Genomic DNA, 24,702 nt, shown 5'->3' with positions numbered 1-24,702 from the left:
AATTTAATTTAATTACGTTTTAAATTTAGTTACAAAGTAAAAGCAATAGAATAAATATGAAGTAGATATTAAATACATGTAAAGTGGTTGCGAAGTTCTCGTCTCTAGTCTCATTAGATAAATGTAAACACGGCATTTCGCAACATTTATTGTTATCGTCTAAAAATACATTTCAGGATAAGGGCAAACTTTATAAATTATATTATACTTTGCACCAACTTTAAGTTGTTATTTCTCGATAATTTATATTTGTACATAAAACCAAAATAAAACATATATTTTCCAGTTCAAAATTAGTTGAAGTCTAAATTTAGAAAAGGCCTAAATCCGTCATGTCATCACGTCAATTGTCATTTTACGCCTTTTATCTGTTGCACAAAAGAGGTCGTCAGCCCATTCCCACCGCTCCGTCCGCACCGTCCCACCGCTGGGCAGATAACCCTCTCAGTAGTGGGATTTAGCCCATAGATCACCGCGCAGGACAAATGCAATTGCTTGATGTTGCACATCCCTAAGAACTTTTATAACGTGTTTACTTACGATGTTTTCCTTCGCCGTTAATGCTAGTCAAAATTAATTCCTAATACACAGATAACTTTGAACTCAGAGGAGCCAGAGATTTGAATCTCAGATCTTTGAATCAAGAGGCCAAGTCTCATCTCCTAGGATATCATTGCTTCCCATTAAAGAGGCTAACTTTAAAAAAACGTAACATATGACCTCAAGAGCTGACCTCTGTGTCACAAAAACAAACCAATTGCGCACCTATCGTGCACCAAGATTGGCATATACAATGATGACAAAGGCTCCATCCGAGGAAGTACGTACATCTCCTGATGTGTGGGTGTGCGACACTTGGACACTTGAGGTCAATTGAGACATGAGTAGGGTTACCATTACGGTAGTGTCCCCTCTGATTCAATCTATTTTTGAAGATAACGCTTAGGACAATCCTGAGTTGGAACTCAGGACGAATCCTAGTTTATTTTTAATCGATACTAATATTATAAAGAGGAAAACTTTGTTTGTTTGTTTGATTGTAATGAATAACTACTGGACCGATTTTAAAAATTCTTTCACCATTCAAAAGCTACATTATCCACGAGTAACATAGGCTATATTTTATATGAAATATATTTGACAGGCGCGTGCGGGCGTAGAAACGCGCGACAAGAAAAGCGCCCTAAGCGTGCAATGCTCTGCGAAAATAGGTTAAGCCATTTCTGAGGTTATAAAATAAAAAATATACTAATTATATTTTGATATCGTATAAATAATCATATTTTTATACGCATCAGAAATGGCAAATTTAAGTGAAATAGTCTATAAATTAAGCATTCTATATTTAATATGCCCCTTTAAGTCTTAGGGCATGAGATGTTTTATACACTCTAGACAGGAAATATATTTTGAGAGTTTGTTGCCTTCGTCTATGATCTTAAAGAAATATGCACTGCACAATGCAAATAATATCAAATGGTTTTCAATGATTTTCTACTCCTTGTCCCAGTTAAATGATTTAACTAATGGCCTCCCTACATGGGTCACCTAGTTATAGCGGTCCTTTGATCACTCGAAGACCCCGTCTCTCCACTACAGTTCTTTATTATATTACGGTGCTGGGAATATATTCGCGAAATTCACTTAAATAAAATTATCATAAAAAATTGGCAATATTTGTTCGAAGTAGTAAGAATAGGGTCTATTTATAGATTTTTAGTGGCATGCTTATTGCGCTAAATATAGTCTTGTGGCGGTTTAATCTCCATGTTATGCATTAAAAGGTACCGCAATGCAAATTGTCAACAGTTTAATAGAATCTTCATAGTGTGCAGTTACGTGGACCGTCACTTGTTAGAGGTTGATTAAGGAAATCTTATCGTTCGAATGGCGTACCTTTGGTGAGTGGTCTTACTGATAATGTTTTTTTAACGAATGTATACAAATGTTTGTTTTATCCGTTGTGCTTTTGAAAACCTTGGCCAAGTTTTGGATGAGGTCTCGCAAATAAGACACTGAGTTCTTAGTGATGTTATGCTGTGGTTACATTTTAAAAGCTCTTTATATATGTAAATTTCAAACACCACCGTTCTTATGTTATTTTAATGACGAGAACGAAACACGGATAACAACTTTAGAGAGATGATTACACTTTTTTAAATTTTAATACATGTCATAATCAAAAGGAATTTGATAGAATAATAGATTAACAATAATAAATATATTTTTAAAGTATTTCAGCATACGTACCAATTTTTTATTACTGTTGCAGGTTTTATATCTCGAGTCTCAATACTGTCTTTTATTTCAATGTATAGTTATGTTACTTTCCAAGTTAAGACCACAAATTAATATCTATCATGTAAATATAAGATACGAAGTTATTCTATAATTTCCGTATTTTTTTCATTACAACTATGTTTATCGAGGCACTAACAATTGTCCAGGAAATCTTCATAGATTAGTGAAGATTACTCACTGCTAACAAGAAAATGTAACCAGTTTTGACACTTGAAATTGTCACTGTCATCTATTTTGGTGTTTGAATTATATTAAAAAAATGTACTTTTTAGATCATTTACGAAAGAATCGATATTTCTCCGCACTTTTTCTTCGATTTCGTGTTTTTGCACCACTTCACTGTGCATGTCGGCATTGTTCCGCGTAAATTACACCATGACAGCCATTAAATAGCTGATAGAATTGTCAGCCGTCTAAGCCATTTAATGGCTTCCTTCAATTACAAGGCGGTTAGATATCTCATCTATACTTATCTATGGTAATCACATTTATTTAATAAATAGTTAGCAATAAGAGCATTATCCTGTCGCGCGTGTCCTCTCCCGCGCGTCCCGCCCGCACGCGTGCCAATTGCATGCAATATTTCATACGCACGATACACAGAATACACACGTCGCGACGAAACTGCGGCGAGCGCATGCATTAACAAGCGTGGTTGTGGCACGCGCGTGCAGGCGTAACACGCGCGGCAGGAAACGCCCACTTAGTCGACACTATTTTTAGTCCGATTTTTAAGTAGTTGTCTCCTTTATTCAATAAAAGCGTGTTAAAAAGTCACGTGGAATTGGTTATGAGCTTATCTGTCAATTGTCATGCGAAGGGTCTTAGACTTATATTTCTGGGCACTTATTTCGCGTGTTTATTGCCATTTCCACTCATTAAAGTCCTAATTTGTTGACAGTAAGTGTTAATAAATTAATTAAACTTGTAAAAAAGTCTTAAATAAAAAGAGCAAGAATACAGTTAAGTTTCTGTTCTCTTGTATTTACAATGCATAAGTGTACAATCACAATCAGAGTACCTAATGGTACAATGGTTCACACGAATTTGTTCACCAAACAGTCATCCGCGCGTGATTGTTAAGTCTCAAAAGTAAATTTGACCGCGATTGTACCACAGGTCACGTAGCTGTGATATTTGAAAATGTTTTCGGATCCACGTAAAGTTGTGCTTATTCGTTTATCTGTGACATGAGACATCCCAGCTTATATCTTTATGTATATATGTCCACATTTCAAATCTTTTGGACCTCCCGCAACAGGTCCACATTTAAAATAAATGTAATAAACTTTCATTCAATAGATTCTCAATTTCCCTTTTTATCCAAAGTTATTACCAATCACCATTATAACTTGACGAAGCAAGCGCTCGTAAACAAATATTGTATGTATGTGGATAGTAAATGCTATTGTGTATACTTGTATTAAGTAAACGTGTTGTACGCCATATTTACTTTCATAAGAAATCCAGGTATATTCTATTTATTCTTGCCGACATGTTAATTCTCAGAATTTTCAATAATCTTGGAAACATACATAATTTTGTTCGCAAGCCTATGCACCATACATATACACCATAACCCTCTTCATCCATCAATGCTTAAAAATCCATTGGTCTTAGTGAAAAAATTAATCATGACGAAATCACCGAGATTTAAGTGTTTGTGACTATAAAATATGACGTATTCTGGCGTTTCATTGTACTCCGCAACGGAGTTGATTAGCGAATAGGTACGCCGCTGCAACACATTTGAAAAAAATGTTGATAATACATAGGTTTTCTACCACAATCTTCCCTTCCAAATGTAAGTGCAGACACATTCCTTTGCCATTACACTTGGCCGTTCCAACGTCCGCGTCGTACGAGTTTCAATAAAATGTCTAGATAGAAAAAAGCGTTCGGAGCGCCTGGATTGATCTTTACGAGCAGTAAAATACTCGAAGACTGCAAACTATCTTGATCTGGATTTATTTATATGAGCGTCGCATGTAATGATTTGCTCGCAGTTGCTTCGGCTTCATCGATAAACAGTTATTACTTTTGAAACTCAAGTATTTTTACAATCTAATAAATCTTACGTATGTTTTTTTTGTAAAATGTTCTCTATTCGAGTGAAGTCCGTGTCGGTTGCGTGTTTAACTGTTTGTTACACGACATCGTCATAAAATATGAGAGCTTTTACAAATATTGCAGGTGAAGGATTGTGTTCTCGATATATTGTGACAAATTGAATTTTTATGTGTTCTTCAGAACAACTTTTATTATGGAAAATGGAACTAGTTCTATTGTGGAAAAATCATAGTTTTCGTAGGTTCCTTATACATATTTCACAATGCTTAAAACGTAAAATTACCGGAAAAAAATTATTAGTTTCTTCGCGATTTTCAAGCATTATATGCTAAATAATAACACTTTCTAAATCAATTTGTTCAAAATATTGTATTATTATATGTATAATTACAAATAGCAAAAATATATTTACAAACAGCCTAGGGTGCCTATTACTTTATCGCACTACTTGTCTAAGAATCGTCTGTGCGATTTGCACGGTTACACGATGTGGTATGAACTTCTTCTTGAGGTATTCCCTGATCATCGTGAGATAGGGCTCTTTAAAAAGTGGTGCTAAAAGAGCTCCTATTCAAAACCGCGGATGCATTGGCGACTCTTCTTGTGTCGCAATTGTCCGTAGATGACGTTATCCCGTCCGCCTCATCGCTAGATTTAAATATTTATATTAGAAGCTAGATTTTTTAAATATGTAAATCTAGCTTCTAGATTTTTTTTATAATTCTCACCAGAGGTCTTTGTTTTCTCTCTCTTTCTCTCTAGACATTACGCATTTCTTGATATTATGTCTTCATCGGTCGGAATCGTCAACACTTCAGTCAAAGCCGATGATATATCGCATATAAATTGTTTACGTTATCTGACAGATATGAATTTAAGATGTCTCGGCTTCTGAAGTACTAAATTCATGAAGTTTTTGAACGCGCCTCGTAAATTATCTCTTATTTTATGCTTTGTGTACATGTGTATTAATGTTCATAATATTCGATCTCCTAATCTTTGTTGTATTAGGTTGACAAGTCTATAAACATTCCTGTACATATAGATATATTTTTACGTATTGTTATATTTTTTCAATAAGATCGTTCCAAAAAGATTCGATCCAATAGTAAACAAGAGTGTATGCCTAGCATGAAGTAATACGGAACACTAAAAGGACGTTATGGTCAAAGGATATAATTGGCTTGCAAGCTTACGGAATACCTTTTTTACCGGTTGTATGTCCTATAAACAGAACAAATCTTGTTTATCACTTACGTATAAAACTCGATAGAGATCTTAACCATTTCAAGGTTATGTTTTCGATAGATTTTTTAACCAGAGATAACATCTAATTATGTTAAACATAACGTAATTGATGGTACTGCGACCTTCTGTCAGCGCTGCGGTATGCCGTTACATCACACAGCGGCCGATAACTCTGACGCCTTATCAAAATCCTTTCCCAGTAAAGATTGTGCCGTCATACCCATCGGCTCGTTATCCGTAATGCTCTGTTTCTATTTTGCAACCCCGTTCGGATGGAGCGTTTCTCACGTCGCGGTTTTATAGCGTTTTTGTTGTTGATCGTCTTTTTAGTCGTATGTTTTTAAGATGGATTTGGATTTTATGTTAAGTTTTTAAACATCATTGTTGTTGAACGTGTGGTTAAAAAAGTTTCAAAAGAAACCGTAGTAATTTTATTTGTAACTAAGTGTTAAGTTTACCGTTTTCCGTATTCAATATTATATTGCGCTTCGCCTACACCACATTGCGACCTTGTCATTTCGCTGCTAAAAATCTTATTTGTTTTCATACAGATATCTTGCAACATGAACGTGTACAAAATTTATTATGTAATCAACAAATATTTCCCATGCATAGTGTTGTGTCAAGAAAATCGTAGGGGCAGTTTATGTCCTTGTGAGAAATTGACCTTACGCTCCGTATGCGTTTCGGAACTATTATCGCAGTGTGTTGTTATGAATGGGCCAGTGACAGTCAATCGGTGGTCGTTTTAGGACTATCTTTCGCGAACTTTGTTTTTTTTTTACATATCTTTTGACGTAAACGTCACCGCAGCGGTCGTGATAAGTGAAGTTATGGTGGTTTATGGAATGTTTGGGTATGTTTAAAATATTTTGATATAATTTGTAAGTCATAATTTGATGTAGAAAATACTATTTTAGGGCTAACACAGGTAATTTTTCCTCTCTATTTTCCTTATTTTACGTATACGTACAATCTGACATATTTTAGAGCATTTGCACTAAAGTTATCCATAGAAGATAACCGCATAGAAAATAATTATACATATTTTAAAAATAAAAACCACGCTAGAATCGTACAAGGAAAATCGTTAATCCTGATTCCTGACGATCCTGATGAGGAGAATGGCATAAAATTATTAAAATCGTGTATTGTCACCGGTTCTTGATAATTGTTCAAAATTTTAAATTAATCGGACCGTTCAAAGTGGGTAAAAATCGAGTTCAAAGATTCCGTTACATAGATACATACATACATACAACCCAAGCTAATAAAAGCGTGGTAAAAATAGAATAAGTTCTCTTCTTTTGCAGATTAATTGCATTTTTTAAATATGTACCTCTTATGACTTGCTAGTACTTGTTAGCCTACTTACTTGTTAGTAGTTGTTTATGCTGTCCTATTACCGATTTGTCATTGACTCTTGCGTTGTATTTTATGTATAATAGTTTGCAAAAAAAACCATTACTAATACACGGCGGCCGTTCCTCGAGTCACGTTACTACATATTGCTTGGAAAATACAACTATAGTGCTAGGAAAATACTACTACTAATATAGTGTACCCATACCTAAGGAAACTTCCATTTGACACTTGCGACTAGAACCGTGCATACTTTTAATAGTTTGATATTAAATGCAAATTCCAGTGAAAACACTAGTGTTAATAAGTGCCAAATTTGTGTACAAATATATCGGTCGCCTGAAGCATTGTGATCTAAAATAATGCCTAAATTTGTCCGCTTAACAGTTTCGATTTTAAATATTCATAAACTGTAAATAATAAATAAAATAATTATTTTCGGGATTTAAGATGATAATATTTGTAAATATAAATATTACCTTAGGAAGTTCGGGGGAATTATTGTTTCAACGATGTTGGGTAAGACAAAGACAAATTTTAGTATAATACGTAGCTTTGCTTTGTTACTTGTAAGACCAGAGAGATGGTCACCCCACTGTCTTGCCACTGTTGTACTCTGTATGGCACTATTTCTCTTTTGTTGTGGGAATGTGGGTATAATTTAAAGTTCATAATTTTTGTGGCAAAATGAGTCTATGACTATTTATAATCATGTTTTAATAAGCAACTGAGACTTTCCAAGTCCAATGTGTGACTATAGTTTAGATATTTTGTGCATTTGTTTCTGGCTTAGCCAAGTTATGCAATTGACAATTGACCTGTCCAGTATAAAATGGTCTGTAATCCATATTCCAGATGACATCAGGTCTACACGGCCACGGCCATCAGATCTCGCAGCCGGCGCACCACCTCGACTCCACTGTTCTACCGGCGAAGGAGAAGACCGTGCATGGCAAGGAAAAGACCTTCAAGGTACCTGATCAGAGGTTCAGCACTCTCTCACGGATAGTGGTTATCCCAAATATGCTAGAAGTTTACCTGTTGGTTAGTGGTTACTGCCGTACATGGACATTCATGAGCAACTTCGAGTTGAGCAGGTGTTCTACCCGAAGGCGATTTCAGATGCATTGCTAGTCTTGATGTTTGTCTCATAAGTTAGTAAACCAAAATGTTTTTCTTTAAGTAAAGGTAAGATGGAAAACTTGGAATAAAAATGATCTGCTTAGAGTAAAGACGTATACTCTTCTCAGATAGTATTTGTTATATTGGTAAAGCCACAAATACTATGAATCAGCTCGTGCCATATAAACAGTAAAAGTCAAAATAGTGCATCATACTTGGATTACTTACTTCCGCGTACAGATATCAATGCAGAATTTTGTCATGTTACACCCATTTTGGTACTGAATCATCTTACAAATTTGGCTCAAAAACGTCAACTGTCTCATCATTGGCGATTAACGAATAGCGATTGCAGAAATGTAATTTTACGCACATGTTAGTCGGAATGCAGACTTCCCATGAAGATGTATCTGGGTTCGATTCGTAACTGGGCCTGTCCATTTATTAGGTGTCTATGTGTTCATAGGTCCGTAATATTTTTGTGCGGTTTTAAGCGTAAAGCTTTCAATCACATTTAGAAAAAAATTGATGGGCCTGGACATTTGTTGGGTGTCTATGTGTTCATAGCTCTTTAATACTTTTGTGCAATTTTAAGCGTTAAGCTTTCAATAAAATTAAAAAATAAATTTAATAATTCAATTGTTTTAAAAAACATTTTATCTGCATAGACTTTGTAATATACTTGTACTATATTTGTAGTACTGAATAGTATAAGAAGTTAACACGCAACGACATCCCATGTTAATCCCAGGAATAGTAATCTACTTATCCAAGAAAACGTTCCACTGTTTACTATGGTGACATTTATCTATTATCAATTACGGTATGACTTACAACTCGGTAGTACTATGAATCAGTTGTTTACCAATTTAGTTTAGTGGAAATTTAGTCAAAGAGAAAAGTAATACAGTGCACTTTATTATTCAAAATGTCCATAAACAGTCTATCAGTGCATGTGCAGTAACAAGATGTTATTTTTGTTGGATCTCAAATATAATTCATTGTAAATTATATTTTGCTTATTGCACAGGTAAGTAAATTATGTTTGTGAAAGGGTGAACAATGGTTGAACTTGATTACTGAAAGACACTTCAGTTAAAATCCAATGAACCTTGTGTTATTTAATCTATTCTTTTAGTCACTTTCTTTATTATTTTTTTGATGCCTGAGCCATTTTGTAGTCAATTTTTTATCATCTGCAATTATCTAACAGTTCCATGTCTTTTTATTATTAAATTTTTGGTAATTTTACGAAATTCGCCAAGAGATAACGCTTCTGAATCTTGCTATCGAAGTTTTCCTAACGATGAATACATACAAGCTACCGGAGCACTGCCGCTCCTCGGGCATGATCATCTTGCCTACAGGGAGATCTCTCTTTGCCAAAGTCTCGTAATTGCAGGAGGACGCCACAGTCATTCCTCAATTAAATAAACAGGATCCCTAACGACTTTTCTTTAATTTTAACGTTCGAAACGTGTTATTGGCAGGTGGTCGTGGGCGGCGAGGTGGGCGTGATGAAGACGCCGGTGCTCGGGCCGCGGCCGTACAACGCGCTGGCCATCATCCACACGCAGCAGAGCAACACCTTCGACATGCTCAACTCGCTCACCACTAGCGTTGTAAGTTCTTCTGGTTCATATTCTATGTGTTATCCAGACTATATGTCCAGATGATTTTGTGATGTATGTAACATGTACTTCGATAATATTGATGACTCATAAGCACTATTGGACTATATTTTTTTGCAATATCCTTTGGTCGAATTCTTCAAAGCTGTTTTGTAATCAGGATGTGTGGATAAGCTGGAGATTTTGCTGATTAGTTGGATGCGAAGTAATAGGATTTACTCTGCTTTACTTCTTTGCTTTTAGAGTTTAACTTTTGATGTTTGTGGAGCTCAATATAACAAAATTGTAACAATGTGTACATGCTTCGTGCAGGCGAGCCAACCGGTGGTGGGCGGGTTCCGGCGGCGCAGCTCCGGGCAGGGTGCGCTGTGCGACCCCGAGCTGGACGACAGCGGCAACAAGCTGGTGGCGCGCCTCGAGGACGACGCGTTCATCTCCGAGCAGGACCTGGTGAGTGTGTGCGGTACAGGCGCGCGGCCGGTGTGGGCGGCTAGTGCGGCGCGGCTCGGGCAGGCGCGCTGTGCGATTAGCCAATTTAAGAAAACTTCACGTTTTCTTGTTCAAAAATATTCCTAAGCTCATCATTAAGGTAGTCATTGAGGTAATCTAGTTCGATTCTGGCGGCAGTACCGCCACACCTATTCCTACTTTATAACAGCAGTGTTAAGCTCTGCTGTGTTCTGGTTTGAAGGATATGGTAAGGAAGACATCATTATCCAAGGCTGAGGCTGCGGCTGAGCTCAGGTAGGAAACTAATGTCATCTGAGGTTGATTACAGATATCCATGGGCACGAGGAGCCACTTAGCGTCAGAAAGGCTGTATGCTCGTCTGCTGCTCCTATGTTATTAAAAAAATCATTTTAAAAACTGATGACTCATTTATGTTACTTAAAATTCTCAGGAAGAGAACATCCAGATCGCGAGTGGCACGCAGAAGGGCATAACACCCGACGCACCGGATCAGGAACAGCCGCAACAACAGCAGAATGGTATGAATTCTATCTCTTTTCTTTCTCTGTACTTCTTACTCTCTATCTCTTATTATTCCCTGTCTCCGTGTGTACTCATACTGGATGAATTTTTAAGTATGCACTAATCCAATTTTGATAAAAAATAAAATTGCATAATTCATTCTAAAAACATCTATTTCTCTAACCGGGAATCTAAGGAATTCTCTAACAAAAACACACACACTTAAGATGTAATATCCTTCTTAAGCATTATGTTACCAACCTACTAGATTGAGAAAAATATTATAAATTTATATACAAACTATATGTTTTGTTGTAATGATGCAGGTCTGGTGTACGATCCGATCTACGAACTGGACAAGTTGGAGGAGAAAGATAAAAAGAGCCAGGACAAGGAGGACGAGGAGGAACCAATCGGAGTGTCACCTTGTGGCAGGTAAGGTCATAGTCTTATATATAAAATTCTCGTGTCACAATGTTAGTTACCGTACTCCTCCGAAACGGCTTTACCGATTTCCAACAAATTTTATATGCATATTCAGTAGGTCTGAGCATCGGCTACTATCTATTTTCATACCCCGAAGTGACAAAGGTTGTTCACCCTTAACATTTTTATATTTATGTTTACGGCAACACAACGTTTGCCGGGTCAGCTAGTTATTATTATAATTGGTGAAATTAAAATTATTAATATCTTAGGCTTTTTGGGGTCGTCCAAAAACCATGGTAGACGGCTTATCAAGAAATAAAAGGTCAGGTAGTTATAAAATTTTATTTGTAGTCTGAAGTTAAAGGATACCCTATACCCGCCCCCCACCATAAGGCGAGAGGTCTTGCTTAGAGTGCGTCAAAGATGTATTGCTTATTACCTTAATTAATTTCTCTGCTTTACCATACCAGACCATAATTACTATCATAAAACATTCGTGGCTACTACTGCGGTATCTAACTATGTTTTGCACAGATTTTTTTATTGGTATCGATAATTACATTTTTAAACCCGTTTATTAAAAAAGAAATGAGAGAAAATATGGCTATTTATTATTCAGGTAAAGGCATCTCGAAAGCATACAAGATGTCATGATGTTGTAGAATATTTTGACTATGACAATTGTATCAAAATATCAATATAATTTGTCAACATTGAATCACAATGTCCCACGCTCAGATTATTGGCAAACTCGTAGACGTGGGAAGATCGATACGCTCAGTAGTGAAATATGTGTGAAGAGATTAGGTTGTGGTTATTGTTTATCGAATATAGTGTTATAGTCCGCGCCAAACTTCTAGTCCGCTCTGAAGTTGTTGCGAGCAGGTGTAGTCATACAATTTGCTATGGCGACGCAATTCATTTCTATATTCATAGCGGACTAGCAGGTTTACGCGGACTATTCCAGTGCCGGATTAATAAAACTTGATCCGCTAGGCAATCTACGCTTGTGGGCCCAAATCTATAAGTAAACAAGTATAGGTGTTAAATAAATAATTAAAACGCGCGGATTTTCAAATAGCTTAAGCATTCGTGTGTTATGAATTTTTTCGTGCGTTTGTGGTGCCTCCTAAGACATGATGCCCTACTCTATTATTATTTTTTTTTAAAGACTAATCCGGCACTGATAATTCCCAATTAATCGTCTTTATTTTTAATACAAAAATTGTTTTATTACAGGTTCTTCAAGTACGACAAAGAGGTCGGTCGTGGCTCGTTCAAGACCGTGTACCACGGTCTCGACACGCAGACTGGAGTCGCCGTGGCATGGTGCGAGTTGTTGGTACGTATTGCAATTTTAGTTGTTCTGATATTTGTTTAGAATTACTTTTAACGCTTTAGTTTTGTGATTTAGTACTAAGATGTAAGATTTATTTTCTGTATGAATGGTTACGAATTATGCGGAAATATGAACCTAGTTTCTAAGGTATTTAGCAGTTCCAATAAAATCTACTAAAACAGTTGTATACCGCCAAGTCAGCACTCAGCGCTATCATAATTTGAATTTCAGATCACTCTGGGCTCGATCCTCGGGCAAGTATAGTCTGCGTAAAACTGCTAGTCCGCTCTGAATATAGAAATGAATCGCGTCGCCATAGCAAGTTGTATGACTACACCTGCTCGCAACAACTTCAGAGCGGACTAGCGGTTTAGCGCGAACTATATTTATCTAAATAATTAAATTAAATTTGATTCCTTCAATCCCTTCTGGGTCCAGACGTTTATGTATGTACAAGGCACCCACAGCAACGGGCTAATTGGAAGTTATTAGTGTGGAAGGCATTATTACGAAAACATCTAAAGCGCGAAGGCATCAAAAGGCAATTCATAATGTTTGATCACTTTCCAGGAGAAAAAGCTGAACAAGACCGAGCGTCTCCGTTTCCGCGAGGAGGCGGACATGTTGAAGAAGCTGCAGCACCCGAACATCGTGCGCTTCTACAACTACTGGGAGGGCACAGTGGCCAAGAAGAAGAACATCGTGCTCATCACCGAGCTGATGCTGTCCGGGACACTTAAGGCGTGAGTCTCTTACACTACTAGATTTATACTTATACGGATTGATCTATGGTACTAATTACTATAAGAAGAAAGAGGTATATGAGTCTACTAATTTAGAAATACTCTGCTACAGGGCAAAGAAACTATCTTTCGGTGTGGAAATATAATTTATTTCATTGTTTAATTATTACCATGAGTGGGTGGGCAATAGAAAGAAAATAACTCTCTACTGTAGATGGGCAATAAGGCGAGTAACCTACATTATCAGATAAAATGGTCTATAGATCTGGCCTTGAACCTGGGTACTAGCCGTACATAAAGATCTACTGATATTCAAGTTTGTTTACCTGATATTTTAACCCACATTTGTTGTTCCACAGATACCTCCGAAGATTCAAGAGGATAAACCCGAAGGTCTTGAAGTCGTGGTGCCGACAGATCTTGAAAGGCTTGAACTTTCTCCACTCTAGAACTCCGCCCATTATTCACAGGTATACAGTAACTGCAATCTTATAAATCATGGCCCAGTATTGATCCGTATACATTATTTGCAATTTGTTTTGTGTTTATTCTACGCTGTTTTCAAGACTTTAATCCATCCTTCATATGTATGTGAAAATGTTCCACATAGATGGATTGACAAACAAAAATAACTTTGGAAGGTGGTAGAACCCTTTGTGGTTCGACTCCGGTGGCACTATCGCCACACCTATTTCTGCCTAATAACTTAAGTGTTGAAAGCTGCTGTGTTCCGGTTTGAAGGGTGTGGTAAGGGAGACATACTTTTCCGAGGCGTTCCAGCTTAGTCCTCAGGGATAGCGGCGCATCTGTGGCCGACCTCAGGTTGGAATATTTAATCCTATTTGGGGTTGATTACAGATGTTTATGGGCGGCAGTCACTTACCGTGGACTGCATGCTTGTCTGCTACTCCTATATTATATTAAAAAAACTACCCTCTAAGATGTGTGTTTCTCTACAGAGATCTGAAGTGCGACAACATCTTCATCACGGGCACGACGGGCAGCGTCAAGATCGGAGACCTCGGCCTCGCCACGCTCAAGAACAGGAGCTTCGCCAAATCTGTTATTGGTTAGTGCTTTTATCATTTCTTGAAGGTAGAACCATCACTAGGCACTTTCAGTTTTGCCTTGTAAAATAGCGTTAAAGACCGCTTGGTTGGTTTGAAGGGTGTGGTAAGACCTATGTCTTAGTCTAGTGACTATTTATTCACTTACAACGAGGTTTTCCAAATTAATCATCCGCGATAGCAACACATCTGTTGCCGATCTCACAATGTATGTAGGGGGGACCTCTCTTTATTCTCAACTGTATTTTTAATTTGTAGCAGCCAAAGCAATACTGCATAAAAATTCAAGTGTATCTATTACGGTCAAGATTATCAAGAGCTTTGTGACCGACGGATAAGCATAGGAGATATTACATAGTCCGCGCCAAACGTCAAGTCCGCTCTGAAATTGTTGCGCGCAGGTGTAGAGTCACCAATGAGGTCGAATATAACTATAAGCATATACTCCGCAGCAACAGTAAGGACACAGTAACTGCTCGGGGATAGTCGCGAGCGAGAGCGGGCAGTGGAGAGTGCCAGAGGGGGGTCGCGTTGTTTCGTCTCGCTAATATCTACAATTTGTTGATCCGACGCGTCTCGTTTCTATATTCAGGGCGGACTAGAAATCTGGCGCGATGTATAATAAAGTCACAATTTGTCCTTTCCGTACGAAACATAAAAAAATAAGTCATGTTTTACTATGGTTGCTTATACGGGCAGGTACGCCAAAAAAGAAGTCAAGTTTAACTATGGTTGCATTTTTTTTGTGCGCAGGTACGCCGGAGTTCATGGCGCCGGAGATGTACGAGGAGCACTACGACGAGTCGGTGGACGTGTACGCGTTCGGCATGTGCATGCTGGAGATGGCCACCGGCGAGTACCCCTACAGCGAGTGCAGCGGCCCCGCGCAGATATACAAGAAGGTCGTCACGGTTAGTATACAGCTGTCATATATATTTTTTTTTAAATAAGCAGACGCTATATAGCTTTTAGAAGTAGCAGACGAGCATGCAGTCCACATGATGGTAAGTGGCTATTGCCGCCCATGGACATTTGTAATCAACCCCAGATAGGATTAGGTATTCCTACCTTGAGGTCGGCCACAGATGCGCCGCTACCCCTGAGGACTAAGCTGGAACGCCTCGAAAAAGTCTATCTCCCTTCAAACCGGAACTCAGCAGCGCCTAACACTGCTGTTATTAGGCCGAAATAGGTGTGGCGGTAGTGCCGCCGGAGTCGAACCACAAAGGTCTACCACCTTCAAAATTATGTAATATATTGTATGTTTGTGCAAAATAAGAGGATGTTGTATTTTTTTTAACTATTTGTAATTAGGGAATTAAAGACTATGCTATTGTCTATGCTCTAAGAAATATAAAAAAGCCCAATAGAAAAAGAATTTTGATTCTAAATAGACGGGCCGCAAGGCATAGGTCGCGGTCCGCGGGTTGCCAACCTTCTATTTAGACGTGGTACTGTTAAAGCTCATCGTGATTCCTAAAAGAACTAGCACCTACATTTTAGCATGCTATTAAACATAGCAAATTTATTTAAAGTGAGACTATCGAGTATGTCTATACAATAAGTCAATTATTTTGTTTATTATAGATAGCTTCTCCATAAAAAAACACCTGTTTAAGTGGTGGTTGTTGTATTGACATTCAAAAAGTGCTCTGTAAAGAACCTATTTTGAATAAAAAAATGTAATTTGATTGGATTTGATTTGATTATACGTTGTGACATATATATATGTAATATATTTGTTTTCGACAGGGCGTGAAGCCGCAGAGCTTGGACAAGGTGACCATTCCAGAAGTTAAAGACATCATAGAGTCTTGCATAAAGCCTAACAAAACTGATAGGTGAGATGCATGTACTTTATTTTCAAAAGTAAATAAACGACATCGACGCGTGTTGCGCCCAGCCCTACATTAAAATTAAAAGTAAAATCTAATTTAATCTTTCCGACTGAAAAGCAAATTAAGAAACATCATCTCATAATATGAGGACGATGTAAGTATTTATCTATTAGATCTGTTAACAGTTTGTTTAAACAAATATACAAAAATTAATTCCAGTATATTTCATTATTTTATAATAAAACACATTTTTATTAATTATAATCTGTAATCAATCAGTAAAACTATAGCAGATGGGCTGTGGTATATGGTAAGTTTGGACGAAAGTAGGGCCAATGCCCTAGATTAGCAAAAGCACATCGGCTTTTATAATTTATTTCGTAAACGTATCTAATTAATCATATATTTACTTAAGATCACAACTACTACGACTTATGATTACATTATACTCTAAAATTTATATTATCAAATGTGAAACTATCGACACAGACACACAACATACATTCACGGTATATTTGATTAAATTGTACACATGTAACCAGGCCGAAAGTGAAAGATCTGTTGAACCACGAGTTCTTCGGCGAGGACATCGGGCTGCGGCTGGAGATAGTGGGCCGCGACCTCGTCACCTCCTCCGACATCACCAAGATACAGTTCCGGCTCAAGATCATCGATCCTAAAAAACGGTCAGTATGGTTTTGATTTATATATATGTAATATAGAAGTGCGGCAATCGAACATGGATATATGTGGACTGCTCGCGCGTTGGTTGTGTGGTAGAGTCCGCGTCGAACTTCTATTCCGATTTGAATATAGAAGCTAGTCGCGTCGCAATAGCAAATTGTAGATATTAGCGGGACGAAGACAGGGAGGAACCCCTCCGGCACCCGCCCAGTGCTCGCTGTCGCCCGCGGGCACATAGCTGCGTTAGTGTGCCCGCACGTTGCTACGGAGTATATGCTTGCAGTTGTGTTCGACCGCATTGGCTCTCTGACTACACCTGTGCGCAATAACTTCAGAGCGGACTTGAAGTTTGGCTCGGACTATACATGGTTTGAAAGATTGTGTAGTATAGAAAATTACACATTGATGTGAACAATACGGTTCAACTGGTGAAGTACTACCGTTGTCATTTTTATCATAAAACAATTCTTGTCTTTCGGTGTAAAGGTATGGATGTCGGCCGACTTAGATTTCAAGGCTAATTTAGTTTTCAAGGGTGGCAATGCATTTGTGATCTCCAAACTCTATTAACTCCACTAACTATGATTCTAGCAAACTTATTAATTTTATCAAAAAATACGTGGTATCCGCTGCTCATGAACATCTGTAATCAAGCCCAGATATGATTGCAAACCTATCTGAAGCTAGCTTTAAGCTATAAAATTTTGTGACAGTGGTAACTTTGTCATTGCTACTACTATTTACAACAATGAATGAAACAAAATTAAATCTGTGTTTATTTTGTCGGGGACACCTTTTGATAGGTACCCATCACACCCATCATACACCCGTTCATGCACTCACACACTTACATGTACACGTACACACACATATGCACTTCTACACACACGTCTACTTGCATTCACACAAATGTTTATTGTTCAGTCTTCCGCGGGAGGGCACTGGTGACCTGTAATTCAGGTATTTTTTACCTACAATAGGCACCAGTCTCTCACTACGTAAGGTTTAAAATATTCATATGTTGTAATCATGCAATTTAACATAAGACATTTTTGTGAGAGAAATAAACTATTTTCATATTTTCATTTTCATCATAGTTGTGAAACGATAGAGGTTTTGAAAAAAAAAATATTGCGTGATAATATGATTGTTTGAATGATAGTGTGAGTACACTCGCGAAATTGTCTTGTTTTGTATGCGTCACGTAGTGCACTGAATGTTTCTACGATTGGCGTAAATGCGTGGTCAGCGATGTGTGGTCAAAGGCATTCAATAAATATACTTTTTGGCCACCAGATCGTACACCCACAAGGAGAACGAGGCGATCCAGTTCGAGTTCGACATGGAGAGCGATGACTGCGAGGAGGTTGCCAACGACATGGCGAAGGCGGGGCTCATCATGGAGGAGGACGCGAGGATCGTGTTCAAGCTGCTGAAGAGCCAGCTCATCAGCCTCAACCGGTCAGTATTAACACTTTTTGGCACAGGGAGATCTCCCGCCGGACTTGGTGATAATGCCCGTGGAGCGGCCGTGCTCCAACGGTCTCAGTTCCGAACTTATATATATGCAGGATATTTAGAATACGGGACCGGTCGGTATTATCGCTTTAACACGTGGTAGAAGAAGGTACAGTCTGATTCATATCAGGTGTCCAAAATGTAAACAAAGAAATGTCATTGTCTAAATACGATTACAGGTATTGTAAACCGTAATAAATTAATAAGAAACAAACGCGTTATGAAAACGAGACAACATTCGAGTTAGATCACGAAAATGAATAACATCAGCTACAAAACTTAAAAATGGTGACACAAAACATTTCTTGTCGTTTTTTTTTCTTTATTTTGTTTTATGTTATTTTTTTTTGTCTTTTGCTGATGTAATTCAAAAAATGTTTAAAATCCCGTTTGTGTTACCATTATCGTATTTTAATTTACTACCATAAGCCTTGTTTTTTATTATTATTATAAAAATCCTTTGCTCGAATCCATGGCTTTAATACTTAATTCTCATATCTCTATATAAAAACATAGCTATACCAAAACCAAGCTAAGCGATGACAATAAGGTAACCCTATGGTATTTATAGCTTAGGTACCTCGCACGTGTCTGGTAAAAAGGCACCTTAAAATTCGCCGTAGTAGTCCAGGAGTCGGCCTTTAATTTAAGTTGTATCCGAGTGAATAAATTAATCATTTGTCACATGTACTGAAAAGTATGTTTTTCTATCGCGCTTTTCTTGGCTTTATGCATAAGGTATGGAACGGGATCTTTGAACTAGATTTTTAATGTAACTAACGTGCTGAGGCATGGTTAATCCTAAATAGATTCGATATTTCGTCATCTATATAGAGATTCTTGATATTCAACCAGGCGAGTCTAAAGAGCTAAAGAGCAATTTAAATGTGTTACTTAGTAGACGTTCCAGGTCATATCGCGGTCAAAGACACACCTAATGTCGGTAAGTGGAAATAATTGCCGGAAATAAGTTCATCTGTCTACTAGGTCAAATTTTGGCTCACAATGGCACTATTCGATGTGAATTAAAATCACATTTTGCTTATTTAAAATATTAAGTATTACAAAAAAATGATCGATAGTAGCAACTGAAATTTTTTATGAACTTTAATTTTTTTAAGGATCAATAATTAAGCCTAATTATATGTATATAATGTACTTTACTTCTTAGAGTTGATTACATTATAAAACTACATTTAATGTCCTTATTTTGGCTTTTTAAATAACTTTTACCATACTCTAATACAAATTCACAATTGCTTATTTTAATGAACAATTTGATTCTAATATTTAAATAAAGAAAAACGTGCACATTATAATGTACCCGTACCATGTAGGTTTTCTTCACATGTATGTTAATTATACATTTTATTTAAACGGTATTCCTAAATATCGAGCAACAAATCATTACTTTAATAGTATCATTTTTGTATCAAGAGGCGTAAATTATGTACATATATTTGCGAAAATTACCGCAGTTTCACGCGAAACTAAGTGGCCAATTTATATATTAAATGCCGATTATATAGGAGCAATTTACCAGTTGCGGGCTTACGTTTATCTTGTCTTATTCGTGTTATTTACATAATATTACTTATAGATAACAATCTATGGTAAATAATTTAGATTTACCAAATAAATATATCAATAAAAGTGTACCCAAATCACTCAGTATTACTTCGCTAAGTATGTTATTAAAACAATTTGAATTCAGCTGTATATAAAAATACTTAAGTCAAAAGAAATACGTTTAAATTTGGCGCTCTTCGTTATTCATGAAATGATTCACTGCTGCGGCACTGAGTTTGACGTAAAGGGTGTCTAATACAACCATACATAATGCGTTAAAACTTAATATTTAGGGAAAGCTATGCTTCCTTTTAAAATGTCTACAACCAGTGTATACTCATTATATTTGAACTGCATCCATGTTTGCCGCTATTTTTTTATATATACATATTTCATAAAAATCTCAATTGTGCCTGCATCGTCTTGAATGGGTATAGTAAATGTGTAGTAAGTCTATCGTGTTTTATTAGAAGCGCCGCGACCCTGAGTCCGCTTTTCTAATTATGCCAACGTATGAATACTCGATTATTCGATTGCGTCATGCAACAGTGCACGAGTAAATTATTTTAATTCGTTTTTTGTTTGCGCAGATTTCTTCGTCTTTATTTATTATTTAAAACAACTATTTCTTGCCATAAATTAAAATAATTATGCATAGTAAATATTAATTTGAATATATTATTTTTGTAGCCTTTCATAAACGTTACTTATAATGTTAATTATGAACAAGTTGACATATTTCGTACTTTTTGCAATTTATACTTTTATTTTATGTGCAAATTTATTTAATTCTAAAATGTTTTTATAACTGGAAAGTATATTATAAACGGAATAATTTCGCTGTTATATTCTATGTTAAAAACATTATTTTCGCGGAATAATATGTTTTTAACATAGGAACTGTAACATTTTTCATCTATTATTAGCAATGTTAATGTTATTGTTTTCCTGGCTCGCTCTCGCATAGCGCACTAATAATTCGAATGCCCATTTCGACGCTTCACTGCGCACGATTAATTGCCATGACGCCATAATAAATGCAGTTTGGTGTGTCCGCGGCCAGTCGTGCACGATGCGTGGCGTTAGAGCAACACTGAACGACGTCTATGCGGCGTTAAAACTGAAAAAAATATATCTAAAGTCATTTAACGCCATATCGTTTATAATAATAATATGTTTGCGGGATTTTTTTGGCCGTAAAAAAGTAATTTTATCGTCGGATAGATCGAAATTTATTTCAAGATTAGATTGATAGTGTTTTTTTTTTAATAACATTCTGAAACGGTTTGAAATCGTAATTATCGTGCAATTAAGTAATCTGCGTTAACCTTGCATCGTCTTATCGCGCGTGCCACAAATCTCGTTATGAAAGGTTATTATTGATTTGATAATATTATTGTTCATCACTATATGTTTGTGTGTGGTTGTTGTTTTGTTTATCCAATGGGTTGTTTAAGTTGTTGTTACGTGAACTAAGGTAATATAAAATGAATGAATTCAATATTTACCAATATTCATTTTTATAACAATTCTATTCAAATATAAATAATAAAATAACTGATTTAGATGTATTATATTAGATTTATTGTATGTAAATAGAAGTGTAAGCTGGTTATGTGTTGGTTTGTGCAGTGTAAATATGCAAAAATATAATTTATTATGGGACCTATCACAGGAAGGCACATATTTTGTTTTTAAAGTAAAAGTATTTCAAGAATTTAAAGGTTATAATAATTAATCATGACAAGTAGGTATACAAAGTCTAGTGGATTACGATTAGCTCCTCATTTTCCTTAAGCGTATGTGAGGGATTGATTAATTAAAGTCTGGCCAATTAACAGAATAATTAATTTAATAGGTATATGTGTCATAATTATTACTAAAACATCAGAATATCATCTTACGCCGGTAATTATAATAAACAATTATTCAAATATTTATCAACCAAAATAGTATTTCACAATGATTGGTATGACAAAAATTGTCAAATGACGATCTTAGGCAAAGCATTGGATAGATTGGTTATTATTCACGGGCGTTAATGAAGCCGAATGATCGACAGCTTTATTTTTAAAATAGTGAGTCAATGCATCAAAATATGGTCATTATTTAAGTGGTATTTTTTTTACATAATTTCAAAAACCATTGTATTATCTCTGCCTTTAATAAAAAAATATAATAATTGGTCAGTTGATAAAATAAATAAAGAATATTCCAACTCTTATTTAATTCTGTCGTAAAATAATATTGTTTACCATTTCATAATGTTAGAATAATAACTCTGACATTTATTAGCATTGTTGTGAAGTAAAATCGCGTGTTTCGTATCTGCGAGCTTTGTCGTGTAATGTTTATTGTTCTTAGACTGCGATGTCTTACACTAGTACGTACTGACACACTAATATTATTTTCGGGTCGTCGCATAATTGGATTTTTATCATGTGGCCTAATTGGATTTTTATGATTTGTTAATCGTTTGTATGATCATTCCATTATTCGTATACTAAAAATGCTAGTTATTTTTAATGTAGTAAAATCCATCCATTTTGAGAAATAGTAGCTTTTCATAATTTAATGATTTCATCTTTTCCAAACACCTGAATTTTAAAATGTATCTTAAGTATGCTTGTTAAATATTAATCTTGTTAAACATATTTTTCTTAAGTTACTAACTTTTTTAAAGTAATATAAATTATTCCTTAATGCAATTTACATAATATTTATGTTATTTACATAAATATACAATAATAACATTGACACGTGAGCACGAGCGACCCCACTTTGCGCAATAAATGCCCCGTATTCCGGTTGCCATGGCGACCGTTAAATAAATACCCGTCGATCCCACCGCGTTACGACTTCGCGTGACGCAAATTGAACTCTATATCAATAATTTTATGTCCTTTGCCCTACAACCGAGTTATTTACATCGATTCCATGCGAATACAATCGAATATCGATACGTTTTCGTTATATCGAGTTGCGTTCCGGTGGTTTTTCGCGGTAGCAGTGCCGAAATGTCTCAGGGTCACTGTACATTGCATATTTTTCCATTTCTCGACGCACCGATAGTGGTTATTTAACTTTCGTTTTCGTTTCGTTCATTCAATGTTGAGAAACTGAGTGCAGTGACATCGTTTCCGGTTGTTACGATGTTGACTTGCAAATTAATTTTGCGAAATTTTCTACAATTTTGAATTGGACTGAGTGCGAGTGTTGTGATAATATTTTCTGTTGTTTTGTTGTTAAATTATATATAGTTTTTGGGAAGTTAAAGTGTTAACTACAAAAGTTTTCTAAAGTTATTAAATGAAGTTCCGATTAAACCCTGGTATGTAGCTAGAGGTCTTATCGCCCGGTAGGAAGAATTAAGAATGAATATAAATAAATTTTCATGTTCACAGAACAGATATGTTAACAGAACCGGGTGTTAGACAATGGGTTCCACATGGACTATTCTATTGTACTTGCAGAATTGATGTACGTTTCGACAAATTGTTCTAAGCTGTTCTATGTGTTTAAATTTATCAAATTCTTGACATTACATAATATTATATTTTTCAATGTTATTATACTCATGTTTTAGGAAACTTTTCTTCTTTTTTCTTTTATAAATCATACACCTTCTTTACATTTGGGTGATTTTTATAAGTACGCCTTCATGGCCACATCCGAAACTATAAGAATCAGTGAAAAATTCTGAAAGACCCGTAACTCACTTCAGCATTTTTAGTTATTTCTAATAGTTTCAAATTTGGCTATTTGAAAAATTGACCCCGTGTACGTTAAAAAATTACACTGTGTAGTTTTAAAGTTATTTGTTTATTTATTTTAAAGTACATTTCTTAACTAGTATGTTTGTCTGTAGAGAGCGGAGTGAGAAGAAGGCTCAGATGCTGTTCAACCAAGAGCTGATCAACGAGCAGAACAGACAGCAGCAATTGTTGCTGGAGCAGCAGTTGAGACAAGTTGGTTATTAAAGTCATTTCTTATAAAATACTATAAATTCATCTTAAATTACAAAATTTATGTTAAAAATATTTTTACCTAGCCTTATGGAACTTATTAAGGAAATGTACAAATTCTATGCATTTGTTCATTTTAGTTATTTAGGAAATGATATAAACAAATTTTAATGAAATACTCTTATTAAATGAAAGTCATTTGAATAAATGAGATATAAAGTAAATTAGATTTAGCAATATGTGAATTTTAGTTATATTAAATAAATTTTAGTGGTATATTCCGGCCACTGAGTGTATAGAAAATATTATGCGTGAAGGGTTTAACGCGTTAAAAACAGTTTATTTATTTAATAATTTATTTATTTACACACATAACGTTTATAAAGGATTGCACTGAACTGTTTTCTCAATTATACTCTCCATTTTGTATTACTTAGCATTTAGCATGTGTTTTATAATTATTCTCAATTTCCAGGTGAAGATGATCCAGAACCAGCAGCAGGGCGGCCCCGTGGACCAGGTGAAGTCCAGTCTGCTCAACGGCGTGGGCTCCCAGCCCGCGCTCACCGCCGTGCAGTGAGTAAAGGACAACTATTTGCAGATTATGTCTTAGATTAGTAAAGATTACTCACTCCTACCAAGAAAATGTTACCAGTTTTGACATTTGAAATTGTCACTGTCATCTATTTTCGTGTTTGAAACATATTAAAAAAATGAAATTTTTAGATCATTTACGAATGAAACGATATAGAAATACCGCACTTTTTCTTAGATTTCGTGTTTTTCAACACTTAACTACGCACGTCGGTATTGTTCCGCGTAAATTACACCATGGTAGTCATTG

General features: G+C 36.0%; 1 protein-coding gene across 8 annotated transcripts in view; it reads left to right on the top strand.

The window, feature by feature from the left end:
• Positions 1–24,702, top strand: part of Wnk (Wnk kinase) — a 49,489-nt gene that overhangs the window by 7,677 nt on the left and 17,110 nt on the right. For 7 of the 8 annotated variants that reach the window (XM_073089961.1, XM_073089962.1, XM_073089956.1 and 4 more), the window contains exons 3-17: positions 7,837–7,953; positions 9,594–9,725; positions 10,047–10,184; positions 10,636–10,723; positions 11,033–11,141; positions 12,375–12,477; positions 13,045–13,217; positions 13,577–13,687; positions 14,177–14,286; positions 15,038–15,195; positions 16,037–16,125; positions 16,665–16,808; positions 18,103–18,267; positions 23,762–23,861; positions 24,334–24,434. In XM_073089961.1, coding sequence (XP_072946062.1) covers positions 7,837–7,953; positions 9,594–9,725; positions 10,047–10,184; positions 10,636–10,723; positions 11,033–11,141; positions 12,375–12,477; positions 13,045–13,217; positions 13,577–13,687; positions 14,177–14,286; positions 15,038–15,195; positions 16,037–16,125; positions 16,665–16,808; positions 18,103–18,267; positions 23,762–23,861; positions 24,334–24,434 — 1,838 coding nt within the window. Of the gene's footprint in view, positions 1–1,646; positions 1,902–7,836; positions 7,954–9,593; positions 9,726–10,046; positions 10,185–10,635; positions 10,724–11,032; positions 11,142–12,374; positions 12,478–13,044; positions 13,218–13,576; positions 13,688–14,176; positions 14,287–15,037; positions 15,196–16,036; positions 16,126–16,664; positions 16,809–18,102; positions 18,268–23,761; positions 23,862–24,333; positions 24,435–24,702 lie in introns of those variants that run through there. The other variant, XM_073089964.1, reaches the window with a different exon arrangement.

Source organism: Epargyreus clarus, unplaced genomic scaffold (assembly GCF_041222505.1).
Source record: "Epargyreus clarus isolate Ecla_fem2 unplaced genomic scaffold, WU_Ecla_fem_2.2 ptg000031l, whole genome shotgun sequence".
Lineage (NCBI taxonomy): Eukaryota > Metazoa > Arthropoda > Insecta > Lepidoptera > Hesperiidae > Epargyreus > Epargyreus clarus.
The sequence above is the reverse complement of the archived record's forward strand: the minus strand, read 5'-3'. Positions and strand labels throughout refer to the sequence as shown.